Below are 21883 nucleotides of genomic sequence, written 5' to 3' on the forward strand. Positions count from 1 at the left end.
CGCACCAGAGTAATAAAACTCATTAAAATGCTGTAATTATATAGGTCCATCGTACTCACATTTGGAATAAGCTCATTGCTTTGTCACTGCTGCATGATGACAATAAAAATTGTCAGGGTAAAAAAAAGGCAACCTCAGTGCTTCACAGCACAAAGACTTAGGTGTAGTCACTAGTGCAATGTAAGAAATACGGCATCTCCCACAAAGAGAAATGCAACAAAATCTGCAATTTTGAAGTTTCTAAGTGATGTTGGCTGGGGCACACATTTTGGCGAAGATATCAAGGAACCTCACTACCACCTCTTCAATACAACGGCCCACGAAAATATGGGTTCAGGTCCCATGTCAGCTTAAAGGTAACATCTGCTAAAACAACACATGCTCAAAAATTAAAAGTTACACATTTCAAGGGTGAAATTAGAAACTATTTCTAACCGCAAGAGCGGTAAAATTTTGCAACTCTTCCACAAACAGGTCTATAAGACAACACAGATAACGAAGTGTGGAGCTGGATGAACACAGCAGGTCAAGCAGCATCTTAGGAGCACAAAAACTTACATTTTGGGCCTAGACCCTTCATCAGAAAAGGAGGATGGGAAGAGGATTCTGAAATGGGGGGGGGGGGGGGGGGGGGGGGGGGGGACAACGACCAAAGATGGATAGAGGAGAAGAGTTGCAATGGGAGAGAGATCCCCTGAGGTTGGTCCGGATGGAGGAGGGTAACTTCTTCAGGTTAGGCATCCTGGAAGAGGCTTCACAGTGAGTTTAAAATTGTGATCAGAGATAATGGGAACTCCTAATTGTAATAACGTCATAGATTGACCATGATTGCACTGAACTGTGGAACAAGTTTAAGGGTCTTACCCCTTTTTCTATTCTCCAAAGCCTAGGAATTTCAGAGATAGAAAAACCATTCTAGATTTTGTCCTTACCTCGGCACTCCCCTCAGCTGTTCTCTTCAGACCCCAGCCATCACTCGCCCACTGGTCAACCACCGCCTTGTCAGAGCAAACAATAAAGTTGTCAAAGAAGATATCAGATGACATTGACCACAGCTCCAGACCAATTGCACTGATAGGAGTCATCTTGAATGGGTGCAAGTCCTCAAAATAGTCTGGGTTGGAAATCTTCCTTGGTTTCCAGACTCCCTAAAATTAGCAACATTGAGTGTTAAATCCTTCATAAAACTCTGACATAAGTCAACCTTGGGATGAGATACCATCAGACATAAAAAGTAAACTGTTATATTTGGACTTCAAAACTAGATACAAGTCTGTAACTTGTGTCACTCATGTTTTCTTATTACTCGCAAAACGTAAACCAGTCACATTTCATATTCTACAGAAATTAAAGCCATTCAGCCCACTATACTAATACAATTCAAACAGGGTGCCCCCTATGTGTGCGTAGCACCCTCCTTCCTTCCATCTTTACTCAGAGGTCTCGAACAATAACTGGCCCATATCAGTTGTAGTTATTTTTGAACTAACCTATATAGAGATGTTATTAGACACTTAGAACACCAGAGCAGTACAGGCCCTTTGGCCCTCCATGTTTCACCGACCTGTGAAACTAATCTGTAGCCCATCTAACCTACCACTATTCCATTATCATTCATATTTATCCAATGACCATTTAAATGCCCTTAAACATGGCACATCTACTACTGTTGCAGCCAGGGCATTCCATGCCCTTATAACTCCGAGTAAAGAATCTACCTCTGACATCTGTCCTATATCTATCACCCGACAATTTAAACCTACATCCTCTCATGCTAGCCATCTCCATCCGGGGAGAAAAAGGCTCTCACTGTCCACCCTATCTAATCCTCTGATCATCTTGTATGTCTCTATTAGGTCACCTCTTAACCTTCTTCTCTCTAACCTCTAGTGCAGACAGGACTTTTGAACCTAGGCACCCTTGTCCAGAGGTAAGGAAACTATCTCTGTACTGTAAATCTATTATATATTTTTACTGTCTGAATAGCGAGCCCAGATTCTCAATATTTTCTATTCAACTTGCGGCCACACCACGACTACACAAGAGCCCATGCAAACCGCTGGAGTCAGCAGTATGTTATCCAGATTTATATGATCACTGAAATTGAATTGACCAATTATTTATATAAGTTGACAGGCAGGCTAGCAAGTATAGTGCCTACCCATCTAGTGAATCATGGAGTTCAGCATGGTACCAGGTACAAACAAGTGGGGCTATTTTACACAATCCTTCAAAGTGTGCGCCCCCCCACCCCCACACTACGCCTAAGTGGGAACCGATTCCAGTCCAAGGAGTCTTTTCCATTCACCCAGTCACATACAAGGTTAACACCTGATCCTTAAACAAAACCTGATGTTTTACACTGTCTCAGTGTTGCCCAAATTGTCAGCCTCATTTGTAACAGGCAAACGTGGGTGGAATTGGAATTGAACCGACGACTTTCAGATTAGGATCAAGGGTGCTGCTCACCAACCCAGGAAACAGCTTACACAAATGCTTAGACAAAGAAAGTCAATCTCATCCAGTCTTTGAGGGGTGAAGGGGCTCAAAGCCTTTCCTTTCACAAGGCAAATACTGACCCACTGATCCTAGGCATATTCAAAAACAGACATCTTCATTTTTTTGGGCATGAAAAGAATCAATTGGTAATAGAATAATCTACTAGTTCACTGCAACAAAAAGTTAAAAATCTCCTCAAAAAATTTAGGCAACTTTACTCCTGAAATTCCCAACTTAGTGACAGCATGAATAAATGGTTGAGGAATGAAGAGTAAACCCAATGGGAATAATAAATTCCAGAAATTAATGCCAGACCACAGAAAGACAAAGAAATATAAATAGTACTAAATATAAAGGAGGAAGAATAATGATGCAGTCAACGGCTGTTGTTTCAAAGCTACGTTACTCATTTTGACATTACCTGGTAGTTGGGGTTATCAATCATTGGAGCCTTCCATTTACCCTTGTAATCTGGGTTATCAATCATCGGAACTTTCCAAGGCCCACATCCAGGAGCACTTTCACACAAGGGATTTGCTATTTGTGGAGCCTCCCACGCACCATCCATTTCTTCATCCCTACAAAGGAAGGGGTGACACAGACCGTGAGAAAAAAGTCACGGCCAAGGTTTCATTGGGTATTCACAACCAAAACTTCAATTTCAGGATAGCAGTTTCAATATTTTTGAAGACTGAATTACTTCAGAAAGGTGGACATTCAGACTCTCCAACAGTGCAGCCCACATAAAAAACATACATACAAACCATTCAAAATTAATATATTGATTAGCTGGACCAATCAGCAGCCTCTTATGCAATGTAGATTCATGTTCCTTTTCTCAAGCCTGGTTTCTTGCTTCCTAGCCTTAATGCAAGGCAAAAAACTTTGACTTCCCTTTTAAGCAGCGCTTAAGTTCTGTACTATCAAATAATTATTTATACAGCCCTCATAATAAATAGTATCAACTACTACTTCTCTCAAGCCCCACTTCCCCAGCACGAAACCCCATCCCCAGACCATGTATTCCTGTCGCATCCCCAAGAGGGGCACAAACTAGCAATGATTTATTTTCCAAATGGATGAGCTGAGGATGTACTTGTTACATCTTTGAAGACAGCTTAATTAAAAAGCTGAACCTACCAGTCATCTGGTTTTTCTGCATCAGGATCAGGCACATATTCAGGTTCAGAATCAAGCCAGCCTTCAGGCTTGACAGCATTTTCATCAGGAATTTTAGCAGGAGCATCCTCATCCCTGAAATGGGAGGAGAACATCAGAAATTAACAACATGATCACACTGCAAAAGACTGATATCTCAATTCACATGCCCATAGTAAACCCTGACGATGGAACTTGGGTACTGACCGCATTAGGGAGTTAAATTCAGTTAAAGAGCCCCTTCGGCCTATTGACCCCACACCAGCCACACACTTGGTCTAATGTCATTTTCTGCACTCAGTCCATAACATCATATTCTTGACGTTTTAAGTCTTCATTTAAATAGTTCTTAAATCCCTTGAGGGTTCCCACCCCTACTAGCAGTGAGTTCCAGGTAGCCTGTAACTACTGGTTGAAAAAACACTTACTCAAACTCCCTCTGAACCCCCTGGCCCTTAACTTAAATCTATACCTATTGCTTATTGCTCCCTTTAACAGGGAAAGGTTGGTCCCTCAGAACATCCTACACCTTATTCAAGGTCTCTTCCCGCCCAACCCCTCTGCCTTCACTACCCAAGGCAACAATCCTAGTGTCATCTCTTCTTGCTTCATAGTGATGACCAGAGAGTGACAGAAAGGCAAATCAAGTCTTCATTTCGGCACTCTAGGTTGGATTTTAAAAGCCTGCAGAGTGGGTGGGAGGAAGGGAAAGAGTCAGCAAAGAATCTGGGGCTTAAGAGGGAACAGACTAGGGTGCACAAGGGAAGGAGACAGATGGAGGTATGGGGATCCAGAGAGTGGAGGAAGACTGAGGAAAGCAGTCACTGCTTGAGGGAGAGTAGCAGAGTCACCTGGGTTTTAACAGCAAGGACTTAGAGAGCCAAGGGAACGTATCGAGAATGTATTTTTCCATTCACGGCATGAACAGTAATGTAGTGTTGATAAATATTTTCCCTTTTGGAGCCAAACATGCAAATTTGTAACCAGAAAGGCAGACTAATCTTTTACAACCTCAGGACATCCCAAAGCACTCGACAGCTAATGAGGTATTTTAATTGTAGTCACTGTTTAATCCAATGTGCACAGCGAGGCTCTCCAAGCAGCAATATGGCACAGTATACAGACTGGGTCTTAGTTTAATTCTATATTCAAAAGATGGGAGCCATAATGCAACACTTCCTTGGCTCTCCTCCAAACTGTTATCCGTGGCTAACTTGGTCATACAACCTCTGACTGAAGACTAGGGTGCTTTCCAAATGCCCAAAGCTAGCATCCAAAAAAAAACGACAACTGTGTCATAACTCTTTATGAGCTATATTCTATTGCAAGGCAAATAGCCTTTCCATAGGTACCACGAACTTCAATTCAATCTAGATACAGTGAAATTGAATTTAACATTTAGAAACTGGTATTTCTCCTAAGCTACCCAATCACTTAACTATCGGGTTCACAGATTCAACAGCAAGGTTAAAGAAATTCCCTCCTTCAAACATCAAGACTTTTTTTTGTTAAAATGGAGAAATGAGACAATCTGCCACATGCTGCCTGAAAATGCAATGAGAACTGATTCAACAGTAACTTTCCAAACAGAATGAGATAAATACTGGAATTTGAAGAGCGGTGAGTGCAGAACAGAGTCATGATTGAGACTACAAAGACAAAAAGACAAAGGTGAATGAGTCTCAAACTACAACCATATCATGAAAAAGCTGCATAGATTGCAGAGTGTAGGATAATACCAGGGCCCTGGCAACTGTATAAACTATTTCTTATTGGGTCTTCAGAATTGATCCGGCAACATACCAGTCCAGCAACTCCAAAGTACAAAGAAAACTAGAGGTAATAACACTCTACAGGCAATAGTTTAGCTCATTCAAGCCCACAGAATTACACACCTTTCAGACTAAAAAAAATTAAGTTGAAATGTGCATCTGCTGCAACACTGAACAACTGTGAAATGAAGAATCTGCCGCAATAAACTGTTTTATGAAATGGAGAAGCAACAAAGGAAATCAACTATGCCTAATCCACAGAAGGGAATGAAAGACTGCAGAGAATAATTTTGCACATAACCTGGAACAAACTACAGTAAAAGCTAGTTATCAATCTGGGCAGAGGTCAGACTTTCAAAAGGACCTTCATTGAATAATAGAAATTTTGAAGTGTTCAGATAATGCATAGATTAAATGTTACTAAGGTTGGACAGTCATAGAATCATGTAGCATATAAACTTAGACTAGAGATATTTAAAGTAAACAGACCTGCATTTTTATATCAACTGAGGGCACCTCAAACCGTAACAAACACTTTTTGACATGTAGTCACCATAGTCCCAGAGGACCATAGACTTCTCTCTCATTAGAGAACTGTCTGGAGGAGAGTTTAATTGCAGAGTCGCCATGCCTCAAGTAGGAACAAGATTGAGAACATGGTATCAAGATAACTTCAGTCTATATGGGAAATAAACCTTTCATTTGGCATCACGTTGATCACAAACCAGCCAAGTGATCCCCACAGGAACAGGAGTGGGCCATTTTATTTCTCTAGCCTGCTTTACTGTATAAGATGATCATGACCGATCTGGTTATAGTCTCAGGTTCACTTTCTTGCCTGTATGCCCATCCCTCAATGCTCAACTCCTTTCTCAATCAAAATTTTATCCAACTTAGTGAATAAATTTGAAAATACAGCTTTCATGACTGTCTGGAGGAAAGGGAATTCCACTCTTGCACTCCTCAAAAAATGTCTTTAAAAGGGAGATCTCAAACTCAAACGATAGCACGGATTTAAATCTTCCCCACAAGAGGAAATCCTCTCTTGGTATCCTCAACTTTAATCCTTTCAACATTTTGTGTTTTGATTAAACCATCTGTGTCTTCAAAACTCCAAAAGATACAGGCCCAACCTGTTCAAGCTTTCTTCATAAATCCTCCATTCCTGGAATGTATCAAGTTAACCTTCTTTGAATTGCTAGTGCAAATGTATCCTTTTCCAAAAGGAAGTCACCAAAATTGTACATTTCACCAGTTGCTTATGAAGCAGCCAGTCTACATACAGGAAGGTCACAGAAGTAGCAAAGCCATTATAGAACTATGGTCATGAAAATTAAACTCAAGCTGTCCTCACTTTCCCTTTCTCAATAAGGATAGCAAACATTTGTACAGATTATACTTTTAATATAGTTAAACATTCCAAGGCACAGAATAAGAATGCTGATAATTTAAAATTTGACACAAAGAAACATCAGGACAAGTAACCAAAAACTTAGCTGAAGCAAAGAATAAACAGGAGATGTAGAGGGAGGGAATTCTGAAACTTAAGAACAGGCACGTGAAGACATCCATCAAAAAGAGGAGAGAATATTAGAATAGAGATGCCAGAATTGAAGAATTACACAAGTTTCAAATTATTTATAGGATTGTTTGAGTTTACAGAGATAGAAGGCATGTGAGGCAATGAGGGAGGAAGGGATTACGTGTTTTGGAAACATGAATGGGAATTTTAATGAGTATTGGGCAAATTGTCCAATTAACATACGACCAGGAGAGTTTGGATAAGCCCGTATTTGTGATGTAATATGGAAAAGGAGGTCAGCCAGCAAAGCACTGGAGGTAGGCTAGAGACAAACAGCATTTAAGAAACCTCAGTTTTGAATTTTTGGATACAGACTAGAAATTGAGGAACAAAAAGGGGAAGTGGAGAAAGGGCTTGTTTGCAACTTTGGAAAAAGGTAGTGAAGGTAACTGATGCATGAGACAAAGTTACTTTTTGAGGACAGAAGTCCAGTTGAACCAGCATCGTTGTAATGTGTTCAAGACAGCTTGCTATAGTAACAATTCTGAGCAGTCAGGTTACAGTTTAACAAATTTAGATGGGAATGAAACAAAGGAGGACACCCCCAGACTATGGTTAGATCAATCTCTCTCTTTTGGGCAGTTGCTGTTTCCAATTTTCTATTGAAAGAGAGAGAAATCAGATGTTTGAAGAAATAGTACTAATAATTAAGAGACAATCAAAAAGACAGTCTCTGACCAAGAAACTCAAAATGCAGAGTGATCACTACTGAGCGGATAACACTAAGGCAGTGAGGAATCAAAGATTGTGAAACTAATCCACCTAATTCTATTGATTTAGACTGGCAATTCATAAGTGTTCTCCTGACTACAACTTTACTCATCTGTACTTTGTCTGCTTTTATCTTGTGCACACGTAGGAATTTTAAAAAGGGAAAAAACACTTATGACAAAGAGAAAATCCTTCTTTTTTCCAAATTAAGAATGTTACAGCAAATAGTTATTTTTACTGTTACTGAAATAACCTGACATGGTTTACTTTTGTGCTGATTCACATCTATGATTACTCCAAAGAATAGATGGGTTTGATTTCCAGCAGTCTACCTCAGCAAGTCAAGATAAGCAGATGAGCTGCGATGGAGCAGAGAAAGGTGATGTTATATAAAAAAGTGAAGCAGGACACCAACATTATGAACAGCCTAGCTTGAAACGTGTGGCAAGATCGGAATTCCACGTTTTCGGTCTTCCCAAACTGAAGTCCTCAACCAACTACGTTACTCACCAGTCATCAGGTTTGACTGCATTGGGGTCAGGAATTTTAGGTCTTTCATCCCAGTCTTCGGGTTTCTGGTCATCTGGATCTTCGATCTCTTTTGGAGGATTGACAGGAGGAGTCATGTCTTCAAGAAGGTTGCCACTGTTGACCACAGTTTGGTCAATCAAAACTTGAAAGGAGTTGTCAGGGTTAAGCACTACAAAGGGGAGAGAAAAGTTAGCCATATTAATTGCTCATTAACCTGTTCTTCCCCTTACATCAACGCAAGTGGATGTAAAAGATGGCCATATCCTGGGACCAATCAAACAGCACAGATTTTAAAATTCTGTGTATCAGAGTTCTACTTTTAGTGGAGACTCCTTGCATACAAATTGGTTGCCAACCTTCCTACACAAGGACAAGTTCCAGATGGCGATGACAGAGTTGCTAATAACTTTATTGAGCAGTACCTAGTGAGTACAAATGAGTCTTCTTGTCAGTATAATAGCTTTTGAGGTCCACGTCTGAACGCTTTGCGTGTTTCTCCTCGTACTTTCCAGTTTTGGGATTCTTGTGTCTGAATATGAAGTGGAGTTTGTAATCTTCTCCACACTTGTCAGGGCCAAACATGATGGTGTATGACGTTTTGTCATAAAACTTTTCCTGGGTAGTAAAGACAAATAACGGAATTAGAATTTTAATAAATCTAAACCTGCTGCAACCAGAAACAAAATTTAATAAAGTCCTTTAAAAGTGATGATGAAAATGATGGGATTGAAGAGCAATGGAAAAAGAGTCAGAAGACAAAGAGAAGGTGACAAATTGTTGTTCTTGATGTGACAAAAAGATTAAACCAACAGGGAAAACACACATCAAGAAAGCAACAATCACCCAGTTTATAAAAACAAACTAACCATTTCACTGAAGAGGCAGTGAGCGGCATCAGCTGTGACATACTTACTCCAGGTATTAACCAATACTCTACAATGCATGTCAACATCTTAGCAAAAGCCCCAGCTATGTGCTGACTCAGGATTAAGACGAAACCACTGTTTTCATTACATGCATCACCGGCAGGGTGCTGGGGCAACAACAAACGCAGAGGAACAACATTAATGACAAATTCCACTCCAAGCCACTTGCAGTCATGACTCAGAGTACATAGTCATTTATTCAGTGCTGCTGGGTCAAAGTCATGGAACTCCCTCCTTTCCAGCATTGTGGAGGTACCTACACCAAACGGACTGCAGTGGATCAACAGGACAACTCATCACTTCTCCTCATAGACAACCAAGGATGGGCCAGAATGCTGAACCAGCCAAAGCTCTCAGCCCATACACTAATCAAAACATTGGGGACGTGCGTAAAATGCTGCCCTTGACAAAGGAGGTTCACACACTCTGAATGAATGCCCAAGGAATAAAACAAAATAGATGGACAGAATTTCATTAGCATTACACCTTAAATGTATGATCACCTTGGAGTTCAGCATTGAAGAATAATTTCCAATTGGTTGAGGATACTAACTCAAGGTCTGATCTATATATTATTGATTGATGAGAAAATGGTAATCTTTAACTATAAAAGACAGATTCCAGCAAGCACCGAGTACAAAAGGCAATACTGGCAATTCCCATCTCAAATGGAGAAACAAAATCCTACTCACCAGAACTAGGTCTTTGGTTTTTGAAAGCAGCTTAATATATGCCCCTCCACATTCAATACCATTCTGAAAATTCACTTCATATCTAAAAAGCAAGAAGTTTTTTTGGAAAAATAAAAATATAAATAATCTTTCAGTTTGCAAAGATTTTATACACCAATTTACTTGCACTTGGGACATTGGACAAGTTGCAAGTCCAATAGCTGCATTAGATCATATTTGCACAGATACCAAACAAGGCTGAGCTTGTGATCCCATGCTCAGCACCATTTTTGGCAGGCATCATTAAGAATGATTTGGATGCAGAGGAAAAGAAGTGTGAAGCTCGGCAGAACATTGGGTTTAATTTTACAAAGGGTGCTAGAACCATGACTTCAGGGTAAAGTCTGTCTCCTGAGCCTGCACTTGCCACCAGTACAATGTGTTCAGCAATTTTACTGCAGGTGGCCTTCGAATTGGTTACCTGTCATAGGTGGGGTTGGTCCTGAATTGCAGAACTTGTTCCAAAAACTACCCTCCTACTTGCTGACCCTTCTGACAATCTAGAGTGGCTGGTGGTATAGTGGAAACATCACTGGACTCGCAATCCAGAGCTGGAAACAAGGCAGGCGATGAAATTTTTATTCAATTTTTTAAAAAGTCTTAATCTCGAAAACAGAGGGATTTTGTACTTTATGCCCCACATTTGGCAAAATGGTGCTGGAACAGCTCCTAAACGACCCTTGAAGTACATCTAGGTCTTTCCACTCTGTTGCCAAGACAGCCCAATGACAGGACTGCATCAAGCAGCTCAATCTGGCCATGCCACCAAGTTCACCAACACCCGTGCCTCCTAACTGGAGCAGAAAAGTTTGGAGAGGAGATGTGACATAGCTGTTCAGAAACATGAAAAGCTTTGCCAAAATAAATAGAACAGAAACCGTTTCGATGGCAAAAGGAATAGGTACCAGTAAGGCAGCTTTAAAAAAAAAACAGCAAAAACAGTTCACTCACCAAAAAACTAAAGGCAACACAAAAGTTTGCCTTGAATCTTTTTGTTTATTATCGTGCTGATCTCCATTAGCATGTCAAAAGCAGTCAACAGTAACTTGAAAAGGGGAAGTGGATAAACATTTGAAGGAAAGTAGTTCACAGGGCAATGTGGAAAGAACCAGCAAGGAGAGGGGAGGCAGGGGCATGCCATTATTTGAATAAATCCACTGAAGAGATGGTCCAAGCAGAATTGGTCAAGTGATACCTTGTTAGAAGACTGATTTTCTCTGCAACTTAGAATTTTGAACTTTTTTTTAAAGTGGGGGACGGTGGGGTCATGGCAAGCTTTACTGTTCACTTTATACCAAAGGCTTTAATGAATAAAGGGTGGATTAGATCATCTGGTTAAAAGGGTTTGAAAATAGTCAAGCCCATCACCGTCGGGACAAAGTGGAACCCATCCCAAGAATAACTGCTTAGAATCCCAATCAATATGTACATTTAAAAATAAATGCATTAGATTATTAAGGCACACTTACTGGATAATTAATGGCTTGCTGTCAAATATGAATGGTTGATCCAGCAAAGCTGAAATTGCATGATGCTTTGCTCGAGATTTAAGAACCAGTCCCTTGTCTCCATAAAGTTTAGTGTTCTTCATTTCTTCCACCTCCCACTTTCCTGAAAAAAAAGAACTTGCCTTCATTGTGTAATTACAGTTATTTACCCACAGGTCAATATTTCACCTTCCCTGAATATTGCAGAAACAGATTGCAAACTCTGCCAAAATCCTTCAAGTAGAATAAATATCTCTCGCCATTTAGCAACATGGTTTATTTAACTATTCTAAGTCTTTCGATGTTGAACCCTCTCCAAATCCATTGCATCATTTGAGGTGCAATGAGAAGAACTGACTACATACTTCATAAAAATCCTTCAATAAAATCTTACCGTCATATTTTGCAATGTCTTCATCAGCATCATCTTTTTTAGCTTTGGAAACAATCCAACTATGTGGCAAAAAGAAAGAGAAATATATCAAATGACGATTTCAAAATTCAGAAATCTTTTTAAAAATTCTTCACAGGATGTGGAAGTCACAGGCTAGGACAGCCGTTTATTGCCCATCCTTAATGGCTTAGGTCAGTTAGAAGTCAACTACATTGCTGTGGGTCTGGAGACACATGTAAACCAGACAGGGTAAAGGGGGCAGAGACAATGGGAACCGCAGATGCTGGAGAATCAGAGATAACAAATTGTAGAGCTGGATGAACACAGCAGGCCCAGCAGCATCTCAGGAGCACAAAACTTTGTGCTGCGAAGATGCTGCTTGGCCTGCTGTGTTCATCCAGCTCCGCACTTCGTTATCTGGGTAAAGGGGGCAGTTCTTTTAAGGAATATTAGTGAACTAGATGGATTTTTCCAACAATTGCCTACAGTTGTATCATTAGACTCTTAACTCTAATAGCCACAGCCAGATTCAATCCTGGATCCCCAGAACGTTAGTAGTTTCTCTGGATTAATATTCTAGGTGATATCATGAGATCACTCTCCTCTGCACAAAATTCACATTATCCCAATTTTAAAATTCATTCACTGAGTGCAAGCAGTGCTGGCAAGGATAGCATTTATTGCTCAGTGCTAATTTCCCCAAGATCTTGCAGTGTGGATCACATTCCTGCTGCTCAGCCAGATCATCTTGGCTCGAGTTCCAATCTAGAACTTGATGACCAAGGAAAATGCATTCATGATACAGCCAAAACAGGTTGAAAGATAAGCTGGTAAATTCTTCCAACATTATTAGTGACAGGCAGTAACAGATTCATGGTCAGTCATGTCATGGAAAGAATGTTAAAGCCTCTAGCCATCATCCATAGATTCAGACTGCCACATGCATGATAAAGTGCTGTTGGCATAGCAACTCAGATCTCCAAGTGAACAGCAACACATCACCACACCAGTACCCAACTGTCTTAGAGTAAAAGGTGATGATCGCCTTTTGAATCCAGTGGTTTACTGGTTCATTTCACAGGCCACACTTCCGTGAATCTGGATCATATAGAACTCAAACCAGAAAAGAGCAGATTTTGTTCCGTAAAAGGGACATTAAAGAAAACCATGTAAATTTTTCAATGTCAAACTGTTAACAATTACTGATACCAATTTGTTAGTATATCAGATTTAATCAACTAACTTCAAATTCTTCAACTAAATATGGTAGGCTTTAAACTCAAGTCTCTGGATCACAGGCCAGGTATTAGGATTACTGGCCCAGAAGCCACTCATAACTAAGTTATTACCTTCAAGGGCCATGATGCAACTGGGCCCAACATTTACCATCCTGCAAGAGCAAAATGGCTTTGCTCACCACCCTAGGTTGTCAGTTAATAAAAAGGCTTTTGAAATACTAGTATTTTCAGGGGTCCTGAATACAAGTGAGATGGAATGATACTTCAACTATACAGAGCCTTCATTAAATTCTATCAGCAACACAACTTTCAATTCTTGACAAAGAATACATTGGTTTTTGGCAGTGATGAGGTACAGATTCACCAAAATGGTACAAATGAAAAAGGCACACTGAACCCTTTTGATTCAGCAAAGTTATCCCCACTATCATTTGAGGATGAGACACAGAATTGGGATACTGCCTCATAGTGGCGAAGTAATAGCCCCCAAAATAGTCATAGGCACGCCTTAACAAATGTCCTAGACATCATCATCCATGGGTATTCCCTGCCTCACTGGCAGGGCAGAGGAGGTGGCACAATGATATGTTGTTGGGTGGAAGTTCCCAACATCAACTCCAGATCAGCAGTCTCTTTTTCCTCCCCCCTTCTCTGCATAGGCCTCTGAAGTGCATGTGCAGCAGTATTGACTTCCAAAGCTGGAAGCCAAGCACAGAACCCAAGTGGCTGTGCGCATCGCTTTAAGTGCACATTGTTCTAGACCCAAGTCTCATGCTCAAAATTCAAGCAGGTTAAGGGAACCTCCCTAATACTCTCCCTCAGAACTCGTTATCTCACTGATGGCAGGAAGGATGTAGCATTATGTTCACACCTCAGAATTCAGTGCCTACAACCAGAAAACACTCATTAGCACCAATTCTGCCAAAGTTGCATCTGCCACACTAGACATGTGGCATCTATACTTGAGTACCATCCCTCCATGGCATTCAGTAGTATTAGCATATTCTAAGGGCACACCACTAACCACAAACTGAATCGAACCAGCATTACAAATACTATGGCTAAAAAGAACAGGCCTCAGACTCGGGATTCTGTGGAGAGGACCTCAATTGCTGGCCCTTCAATGCCTGCCCACCCATCAAGGTGGAAATCAGGAGCATAATAAATAATCTCAGCATGTCTAGATGAGTGCAACTCCAACAACACAAGAAGGTCAACACCACCAAGGATGTAACAGTTCACTTTATCACAAGCCCATTCATCATACTGAACCTTCATTCCCTCCACTAATGACTCTGTGGCAGAAGAGAGATCCAACTGTAACCTGCACTGCAGCAACTGAGGCTCCTTCAATGGCACATTCTGAAATGGCAACTTTAGGCCCAAGAAGGGCAAGGGCAACAGATGCATTGAATATTACCACCTGCAAGTTACCCTGTAAACCATTCACACCACTCTGACTTGGGCAGTGACATTCCTTTCTTGCCTAATATCTTGGAACTCCCTCTCTAACAGCACTGCACGTATTTACGTCACAAACTGTCACAAGTTCAGGAAGGGGGCTCGCCAGTTACAGGGCAACTGGGGATAGACTCTGAAATCCTGGCCTTGGCAGTGATGTCCAAATCTCATGAAAGAACATTTAAATGCAAATGTTTTGAAAAGTACCATGTTAGCTGTAAATTATGTTCAGACACCTTGAAGTCCTGGTGAAACACAAGTATTGCTTTCTGCGAGATGTGCATCTTTTATTACTTATTCCTGAGTTTACAAAAGATCACAAAGTGTAACCTTTAGAGCAGGTGACTGCATTTTTATAGACGGTCTTTTCTAAACTAGTTAAGATTGGCCAACATGATAAAACGTTATTGGATTTTAACCTCTGGTAAAGGAGTTGAATAGCCGCAGTACTGACTCACTCCTCCCACACTGTGCACATAATTTGTGCATCACAGCAGAGTAATTTATAGCTCTTCATTCAGGGCGATACGGGATTTAGCAAGTTACATAAGCACAGTTGCTTTTAAATAAAGACCCAATCTAAGCTCGGCATGAAAGGGCTGAATGTTGTTTCATTGCAAGTTCTATAAATAAATATTTGAGCATTGCATGAAGTGAGCACTGGCCTGGAAGTTGGCATTTCTGTAGTACATTTGTTGCGAAGTTGTGCGGAATACCCGAGAATTCGAAGGCAGGAAGTTTGAGCTGAAAATTATTTGGTGGTGGTGGTGGTTTTTGAGGGGGGGGGGGGGGGGGGTACAGTCCCTTTAAGAGGTGATGTGCTTTTCTAAGCTTGGAGATATAGACAGAAATATCTGCAAAAGCTGCAGGTATGCATTTGAAACATATATACCAATTGGTCATGTGGTAGAAACCTAGGCGTGTTTTAATGTTAAGGCAACTAGCTTGAACATCAGTGAATTAATTTAAACTAGGCATTTAGAGACTAAAAACCAATTGAATTTAAATCTGGTGTTGACATCTAGGACCAATCCTGCTTGAAGAAAACTGATAGGTCATGAAGGGTATATAAGAAGAGGGTGTTTTTCGTTTGAAAATCAGGGGAGAGCATACCAGTCAGTCATCGGAAGAGTAAAACTCCGGCACATATAAAAATCTTCAAGTTCTCTGATTAAGCAGATCTAAAAAGGGACCACAGTACTATTAGCTAACGTTCCTGACATCAGAATTTGACAATGAGGGGCATTTCAAATACCAGAACTCGATGGAGAGGGGCGTTCCTGGCTGAGGATCAGCAGTGAGGGTACAGAGCATTCCAGAAGATGTATCCTAACTGTAGTTTGAGAATCTTAATTTTTATTACTTTGGTTTTCATAACTGGGACTTGAATTTACTGGAATGGCATACCATTAGAATTGTGTTTTGTCAGTACTAGTTAGTTGGGGGGGGGGGGGAATTGTTCAGTTTGTTAATACTGTTAACTAGGTCGCTGTTAGAATTAGACAAACTGTTGCACACTCTCTCGCTAAGCTATAAGCATCAGGGAGCTTATTTTATTTAACCAACCCTCTAACACATTCTCCATTCACAGAATGATGGAAATAAGGGCATTACAGTTTATTGAACACAGAAATAGGAGATCCTTCATGTTCTCACCAGGCAACATTCCATTACAGTTTTTATTGAACTGACCACCTTTTAGGATAAAGTTTTGAGATTTCCACCAACTTTCAGGTGAAGGGTTGAGCTTTAAATTTCAAGGTTGCCCCCTGAGAAAGTGGCTTCTCCCCAGCCAGCCTATAAATTTTTTCAATCACTTTCACTATTTCAATTAAATCACTATTTGTGTTTTCTGTGTTTAAGGAACACAGAGACACCAGAGGTATTAGATTAGGATGAAACATTATGTAAATTTGGACAGCCATAGTGAAAACATAAAGGCTGAAGTGATTTTAAAAATTTTACAAGGGGCTCAATGCTGGCTATGACAAGATCTTCCACTTTGCCCACAAAGCAGAAACAGCAAATACAGGCTGAGTTCAATGAGGTTAAATTTAAAACTAATCAGCACAAACATTATTTCAGGAGCAACAAGTCCAATCTATTGAATTTGTTCATTACGAAAGGGTGAGACAGAGAGTATTGATTAATGGAAACTCAAACTAAATAGGTTTCAAACAATATTTGAGAAACCACATCAAGTAACCTGAGGCCCAATGTGTAGTATTCAAGAGCGTAGTATGAAAGAAATGCTGACTTTAGATCTATAATTCAAGAAGCATTGGAGACCCTTTATACATTCAGCGTGTTGTAATGGAATTAATGAAGGCATCACTGCTGTGAATAATGGTGTGGCCTCACCACAAGATCAGGATGGCAAGTCACTACCATCACGTGGTAGAAGATAAGACCCACATACCTTGGGCTTTACTCAATCAATTCCCACAATCCTACACACAGAAATAAAATGAGAGAGAGGAGAAAATATCCAATCATGCCCCAAGTGATTGTACTAGGAAAACAGATAATGTTAGAGAATTAAAGGTATCAAGAGACAAAGTAGAGGTTGGGGCTCACTGATCCTGCCTTCATGCAATACAATCACGAAGGATCTTGAACTTCAAGGTCATTTTCCCACCCGCTTGCCATGCCTCGATTCCAAGCCATCAAAAATTTGGCTGTCCTAGCATCAAGTGTATTCAGAGCATCCACAAACCACTAGGATAGAAAGTTCCAAAGAATCTCAAATCCTTGGAATGAAATCATTGACCTGTTACACTTAACACATTCACAGGTTTTGGATTTTCCAAACCAGCAGAAGCAATTGCTCAACATTTACCTTATCAAGCTCCTTCGGAATCTTGTACATTTCAAAGGGTGTATTATTCTCCTAAACTTTAGGGAAGGTAGGCTCAATTTACTCAGCCTCTCCTCATAAGAGGACTCTTTCAGCTCAGGGCCAATTTAGCAAACATTCGCTATACACCTTTAGTACAAGTCCATCCGCGCTTCATCGAATGGAGTAGCAAACTCAAAGTTCTAAAATGTCCCATCGTGCAGCAATCTCAGGCAAGGAGAGAAAGCGTTTTCACTGTAATTATCATTCGAGTTTGCACGAGATCAAGTTATGCCAATATTTCAGACTCTGCACACAAATGAACAGCTACAGATTACTAGCAAATCAAGGCAACAGGAAGTTGACTTGATGCATCTACAAAAAAAGGGTTAGACGATTCCGAGACACATTCAGGCCATGGGCTCAGTCAACACACTGCATCCCAATCATCAGCATACATGAAACACAGGGATGTTGATTGTAATCAATAGAACTCCCAAAATGATCCATCGTTACTATTTACACATAAGACCTTGCCCATGATCAGCTAGTGAAAAAATTAGTTGGTTACCAACTATTCTTTAAAACTGTTCAGGATACAATTCTAATCTGGTCATCCTGACAATATTGACAAACAATGATCCCATTTGCAATTCTTACAGTGACCACAGTGCAAAACAAAACAATTCATCATAACCTGCTTAGGAGGCCGTAAATAAATTTAAGCCTTTTTCACCTTTCATGATCTCATTCTTAAAGATTAGTACATTTCAAAAATAATTAATTGGCACAACCTCCCCAAATTGCAATGTAATCCTGGCCCCCAAAAAAATCTACTTCCTCACTGCTTTCTTTTAAGTGTTGGATATGGGCCATTTCAAAGAAATCTTCCACTTCTTCAAAAGAGTGCCATTGAATCCCTTGATCCAGCTAATCAGGCAGACAAAGCCAGGGTTAAACATCTCTCCATAGACAGCAGCTGTCGTGTATAAATGGGATTATTTTCTTTTGAACGTGAACAGGATTCAGTGCCCATTGCTAAGTGCCCGCAAAAAAAATATTGCTGAGTTGCCTCCTTGAATGTTGCAGTTCATTTGGTGCGGGTACAGCAGTGCCACTTGGCAGGAAGTTCCAGGATTTTGACACAAAAATAAAAGAATAGTGACATACTAAGTCAGAATGGCACAGGTCTTGGGGAAAAAAAAACGTGCCTAAATGTGGGTATTTCCATGCAACTGCAGCCCATGGCCAAAGTGGTAGAGCTCGTGGGTGGCACAGTGATTAGCACCACTGCCTCACAGTGCCAGGGGCCCAGGTTCGATATCTGCCCCCCACCCCGCAGGTGCAGTGTCTGGGTGGGATACTCTGAGGGTTAATGTGGACGTGACGAGCCAAATAGCCCGTTCCCACACAGCAGGGATTCTGTGATTCCACGATTGTATGAATGCACGGTCACCAAATGTTCAGGACCAGAGTTCAGGGGCTCCAGACGGGAATGAAACATGGGGGGGGGGGGGGGGGGGGGTGGAATAAACAGGATAGTTCGAAGACTTGGCATTGGGGTGGGAGCAGAAAGCGCACACAAACCATTCATAACAGTTGCCCCACTGCATCACTAGAATACCAGGAGGACAGCTTCAATATTACAACCTCGATGTTGCTCTTACCCTTCCAGCATCCCTTTATCAAACGACTCTGCAAAATTCACAATTCCAATTGGAACAGGGGCTCTGTACGTGACCTGCAAAGCAACACAAACAGCAAACATGGATGATTTACAATGTCTGTGGCGCATTAACAACAGGAAAAAGTATGGTCCCCATGTTGAATCTATACACACCTTAAACCTTTGATCAAAACATAAACCAACTCCTACTGCACTTCAGTGAATCCTCTAAATGTACAAGTACACTGCCTCATGTCTAACCATGAAACATTTAATTCCCACTGCTCCTAAAGTAAAGACATGTTTCAAAACTATTAATAAATTTTTTTCCTCCAAGTCTTCAACTCTATTCTTCTGCCACATTTCAAGCTGATGTAGCACAAGCACTTATGGTTTCAGAAGTCAATACGAATCACAGCCACCTACGGAGAAGAGGAAGACGTGGTGCATAAATTCTCAGACTCTCAGCTTTTGAAGCTACAGGCACTAATGTCTTGGTCAAATCTCCTCCAAGCACAGTCTTCAAGATTTATTAGAGAGCAGGACTCTGCTTTTAAGGATCAGTTAATTTCCTATACAACCTGGGGACACAAACCTGCATTTTACCTTGGAATGCTTTTTAGTAATGTAATCAGACAGAGAATAATGCCTCTATCTCAGAGAACCTCTCAGTATTTTCCCAGACAATAGCTTGTGAAGGCTAATTATTGTAGGAGAGGCAAGACAGCAAATCACATGACAAGACAATGCACATGGGCCCTCTGACCATGCTCCACCATTCAATAAGATCACAGCTAACTGTCATGGAGTCATACAGCACAGAAACAGAGACTCTTCAGTCCATGCTGACCATGTTTCCAAACTGAACTAGCACCACCTGCCTGCACCCGGCCCATATCCCTCCAAACATTTCTTATTCATGTAATTACCCAGATGTCTGTTAAAAATTGTAACTGAACCAACATTCACCACTTCCTCTGGAAGTTCATTGCAGACAAAAAACAATGCTCCAAGTTTTAAATCTTTTTCATCTCACTATAACAATATGCCTCCCCACTCTGATCTTGAAATCCCCCAACCGAGGGAAAGACACCTGCCATTCACCTTACCTATACCTCTCACGATTTTATAAAGCTCTACAAGGTCACCCCTCAAACATCCCCACTCCAATGAAAAAGGCCCAGCCTATCCAGTCTCCTTCACTCAAACCGTCTAGGCTCGGCAACATCTTCGCAAGTCTCTTGAAACTTCTCCAGCTTAATATCATCCTTCCTAAAACAGGACACAGTACTCCGGAAGATGACTCAAATATCCTGTACAACCCCAACATGACTTTTCCAACTCCTATTGTCAAGGTCTGAGCAATGAAGGCAAGTGTGTTAAATACCCTTTTAACCATCCCATCTACATGCAATGCAAACTTCAAAGAATTATGAACTGCAACCCCAGGTGCCTCTGTTCAATAACACTACCCAAGGCCCTACTTTTAACTGTCAAGTCCTGCTACACCAACTCAAACTGCTAGTTCTCGCCTTCTTTCACTTCTCAGGATTCAAGTTTCAACAACATTTCTGATTATTATCCTAAATTCCAAAATATGCACGCCGAGGTTGTTCAATTTGTTTACGGAAAGCTCCCAAAAACAGCAGCTAGGTAAAATGATGTGACAACTCAAGAGCGAACTGGAACTCATGCCATTTCCTATAACAAGTATTGATCTACTGATCAATGTGACAGGAGCTAGACCACACAAAGATTTATCCTAAATCAGTTTCGGAGTCTTTAGTTGAGGGTTAAATATTGCCCAGGACAAACATCCATTTCTGACTGTGTTAAAACGTACTGGTCTGGTGTGGGGCACATAGCACTGAGCTGCAAGGCTGCTTGTAGCGTTGTTTTTATTTGAATTTCCTGTAGCTGTAATATCTAGCTTTTAGTAAAGCCAGAGAGTGAGATATCCTGGAATAAATAGACAGGAGCAGGAATACTTGCAGCGTATGATCATCATTGCTGGCAAAATAATAAAACGGTGGGTCAGTGATAAGGTGGAAGGCAGGAGAGACTGGATAACAGAAAATGTTGGTCCTGCAGGACCAAAGGAAATAAACAGAGCAGGACAAAGATTTCCTAAAGCAGGCATGTTGCTGACAGAAAGAAAAACAAGCAACAAGAAAAAGAAACAGAAATGGAGACAGAGCTTCCAGTGTGAGATTGCAATGTTTGTCCAGTCAACTCAAAATGCCTAATTAAAGCAGGAGATGCTATCCCATAAACATACTTTGAACCACACTGCAACAGTACAGCAGGCAAAGCAGACAGTTAACGGTAGGGCTAGGTGGAGAAATCCCAAGAAAAAAATGACAGGATACCAGAAGATCAGAGAAACTGACTACCAATCATTCCTGGCATAACTTGTTACTTTTTATTGCCCCATCTCCATTCTCATTGGGCTTGGAGGTCTAGCCCATTTATCGTCACTTCTCTGCCAGCCCATCACTGACCTTACTTTTGTCCTTGCACTATCAACACCTTGCTCCAAGCCTCTTACACAAACTTTTCCCAAGCATAATGAAAAGTCACAGATGTGGAACTTCAACTCAATTTCTCTCTGCGTAAATGTCACCCTACTCAGTTTTTCTTTCTCACCATTTTCAGCTTTCCGGCATCCGCAGTGCTCTGTTACCAACAAAGTGAATGATGCAGTTTTAAATAGGGCTACAAATCCATTGCAGTTAGCAGGGCCTGTGCAGAAGATCACTGAAGGCGGCAAGCAGTGTGTGGAATAAAAACCAAATTGCTGGAAAAACTCAACAGGGCTAGCAGCATCTGTGGAGAGCGATCAATTAACTTTTTGGGTCCAGTGAAACTTCCTCAGAACTGCCCTTGGAAGA

The 21883-nt window shown here is 40.9% G+C and overlaps 1 protein-coding gene across 3 annotated transcripts in view; it reads right to left on the bottom strand.

The window, feature by feature from the left end:
- Positions 1-21883, bottom strand: part of canx (calnexin) — a 46921-nt gene that overhangs the window by 7606 nt on the left and 17432 nt on the right. For all 3 annotated transcript variants that reach the window (XM_048543633.2, XM_048543632.2, XM_048543634.2), the window contains exons 3-11: positions 18994-19067; positions 11792-11850; positions 11380-11521; positions 9872-9953; positions 8676-8868; positions 8233-8422; positions 3640-3753; positions 2921-3077; positions 933-1148 (exon numbers count right to left, since the gene is read on the bottom strand). In XM_048543633.2, the coding sequence (XP_048399590.2) occupies positions 933-1148; positions 2921-3077; positions 3640-3753; positions 8233-8422; positions 8676-8868; positions 9872-9953; positions 11380-11521; positions 11792-11850; positions 18994-19067 (1227 nt within the window). The remainder of the gene's footprint in view (positions 1-932; positions 1149-2920; positions 3078-3639; positions 3754-8232; positions 8423-8675; positions 8869-9871; positions 9954-11379; positions 11522-11791; positions 11851-18993; positions 19068-21883) is intronic.

Source organism: Stegostoma tigrinum, chromosome 13 (genome assembly GCF_030684315.1).
Source record: "Stegostoma tigrinum isolate sSteTig4 chromosome 13, sSteTig4.hap1, whole genome shotgun sequence".
Lineage (NCBI taxonomy): Eukaryota > Metazoa > Chordata > Chondrichthyes > Orectolobiformes > Stegostomatidae > Stegostoma > Stegostoma tigrinum.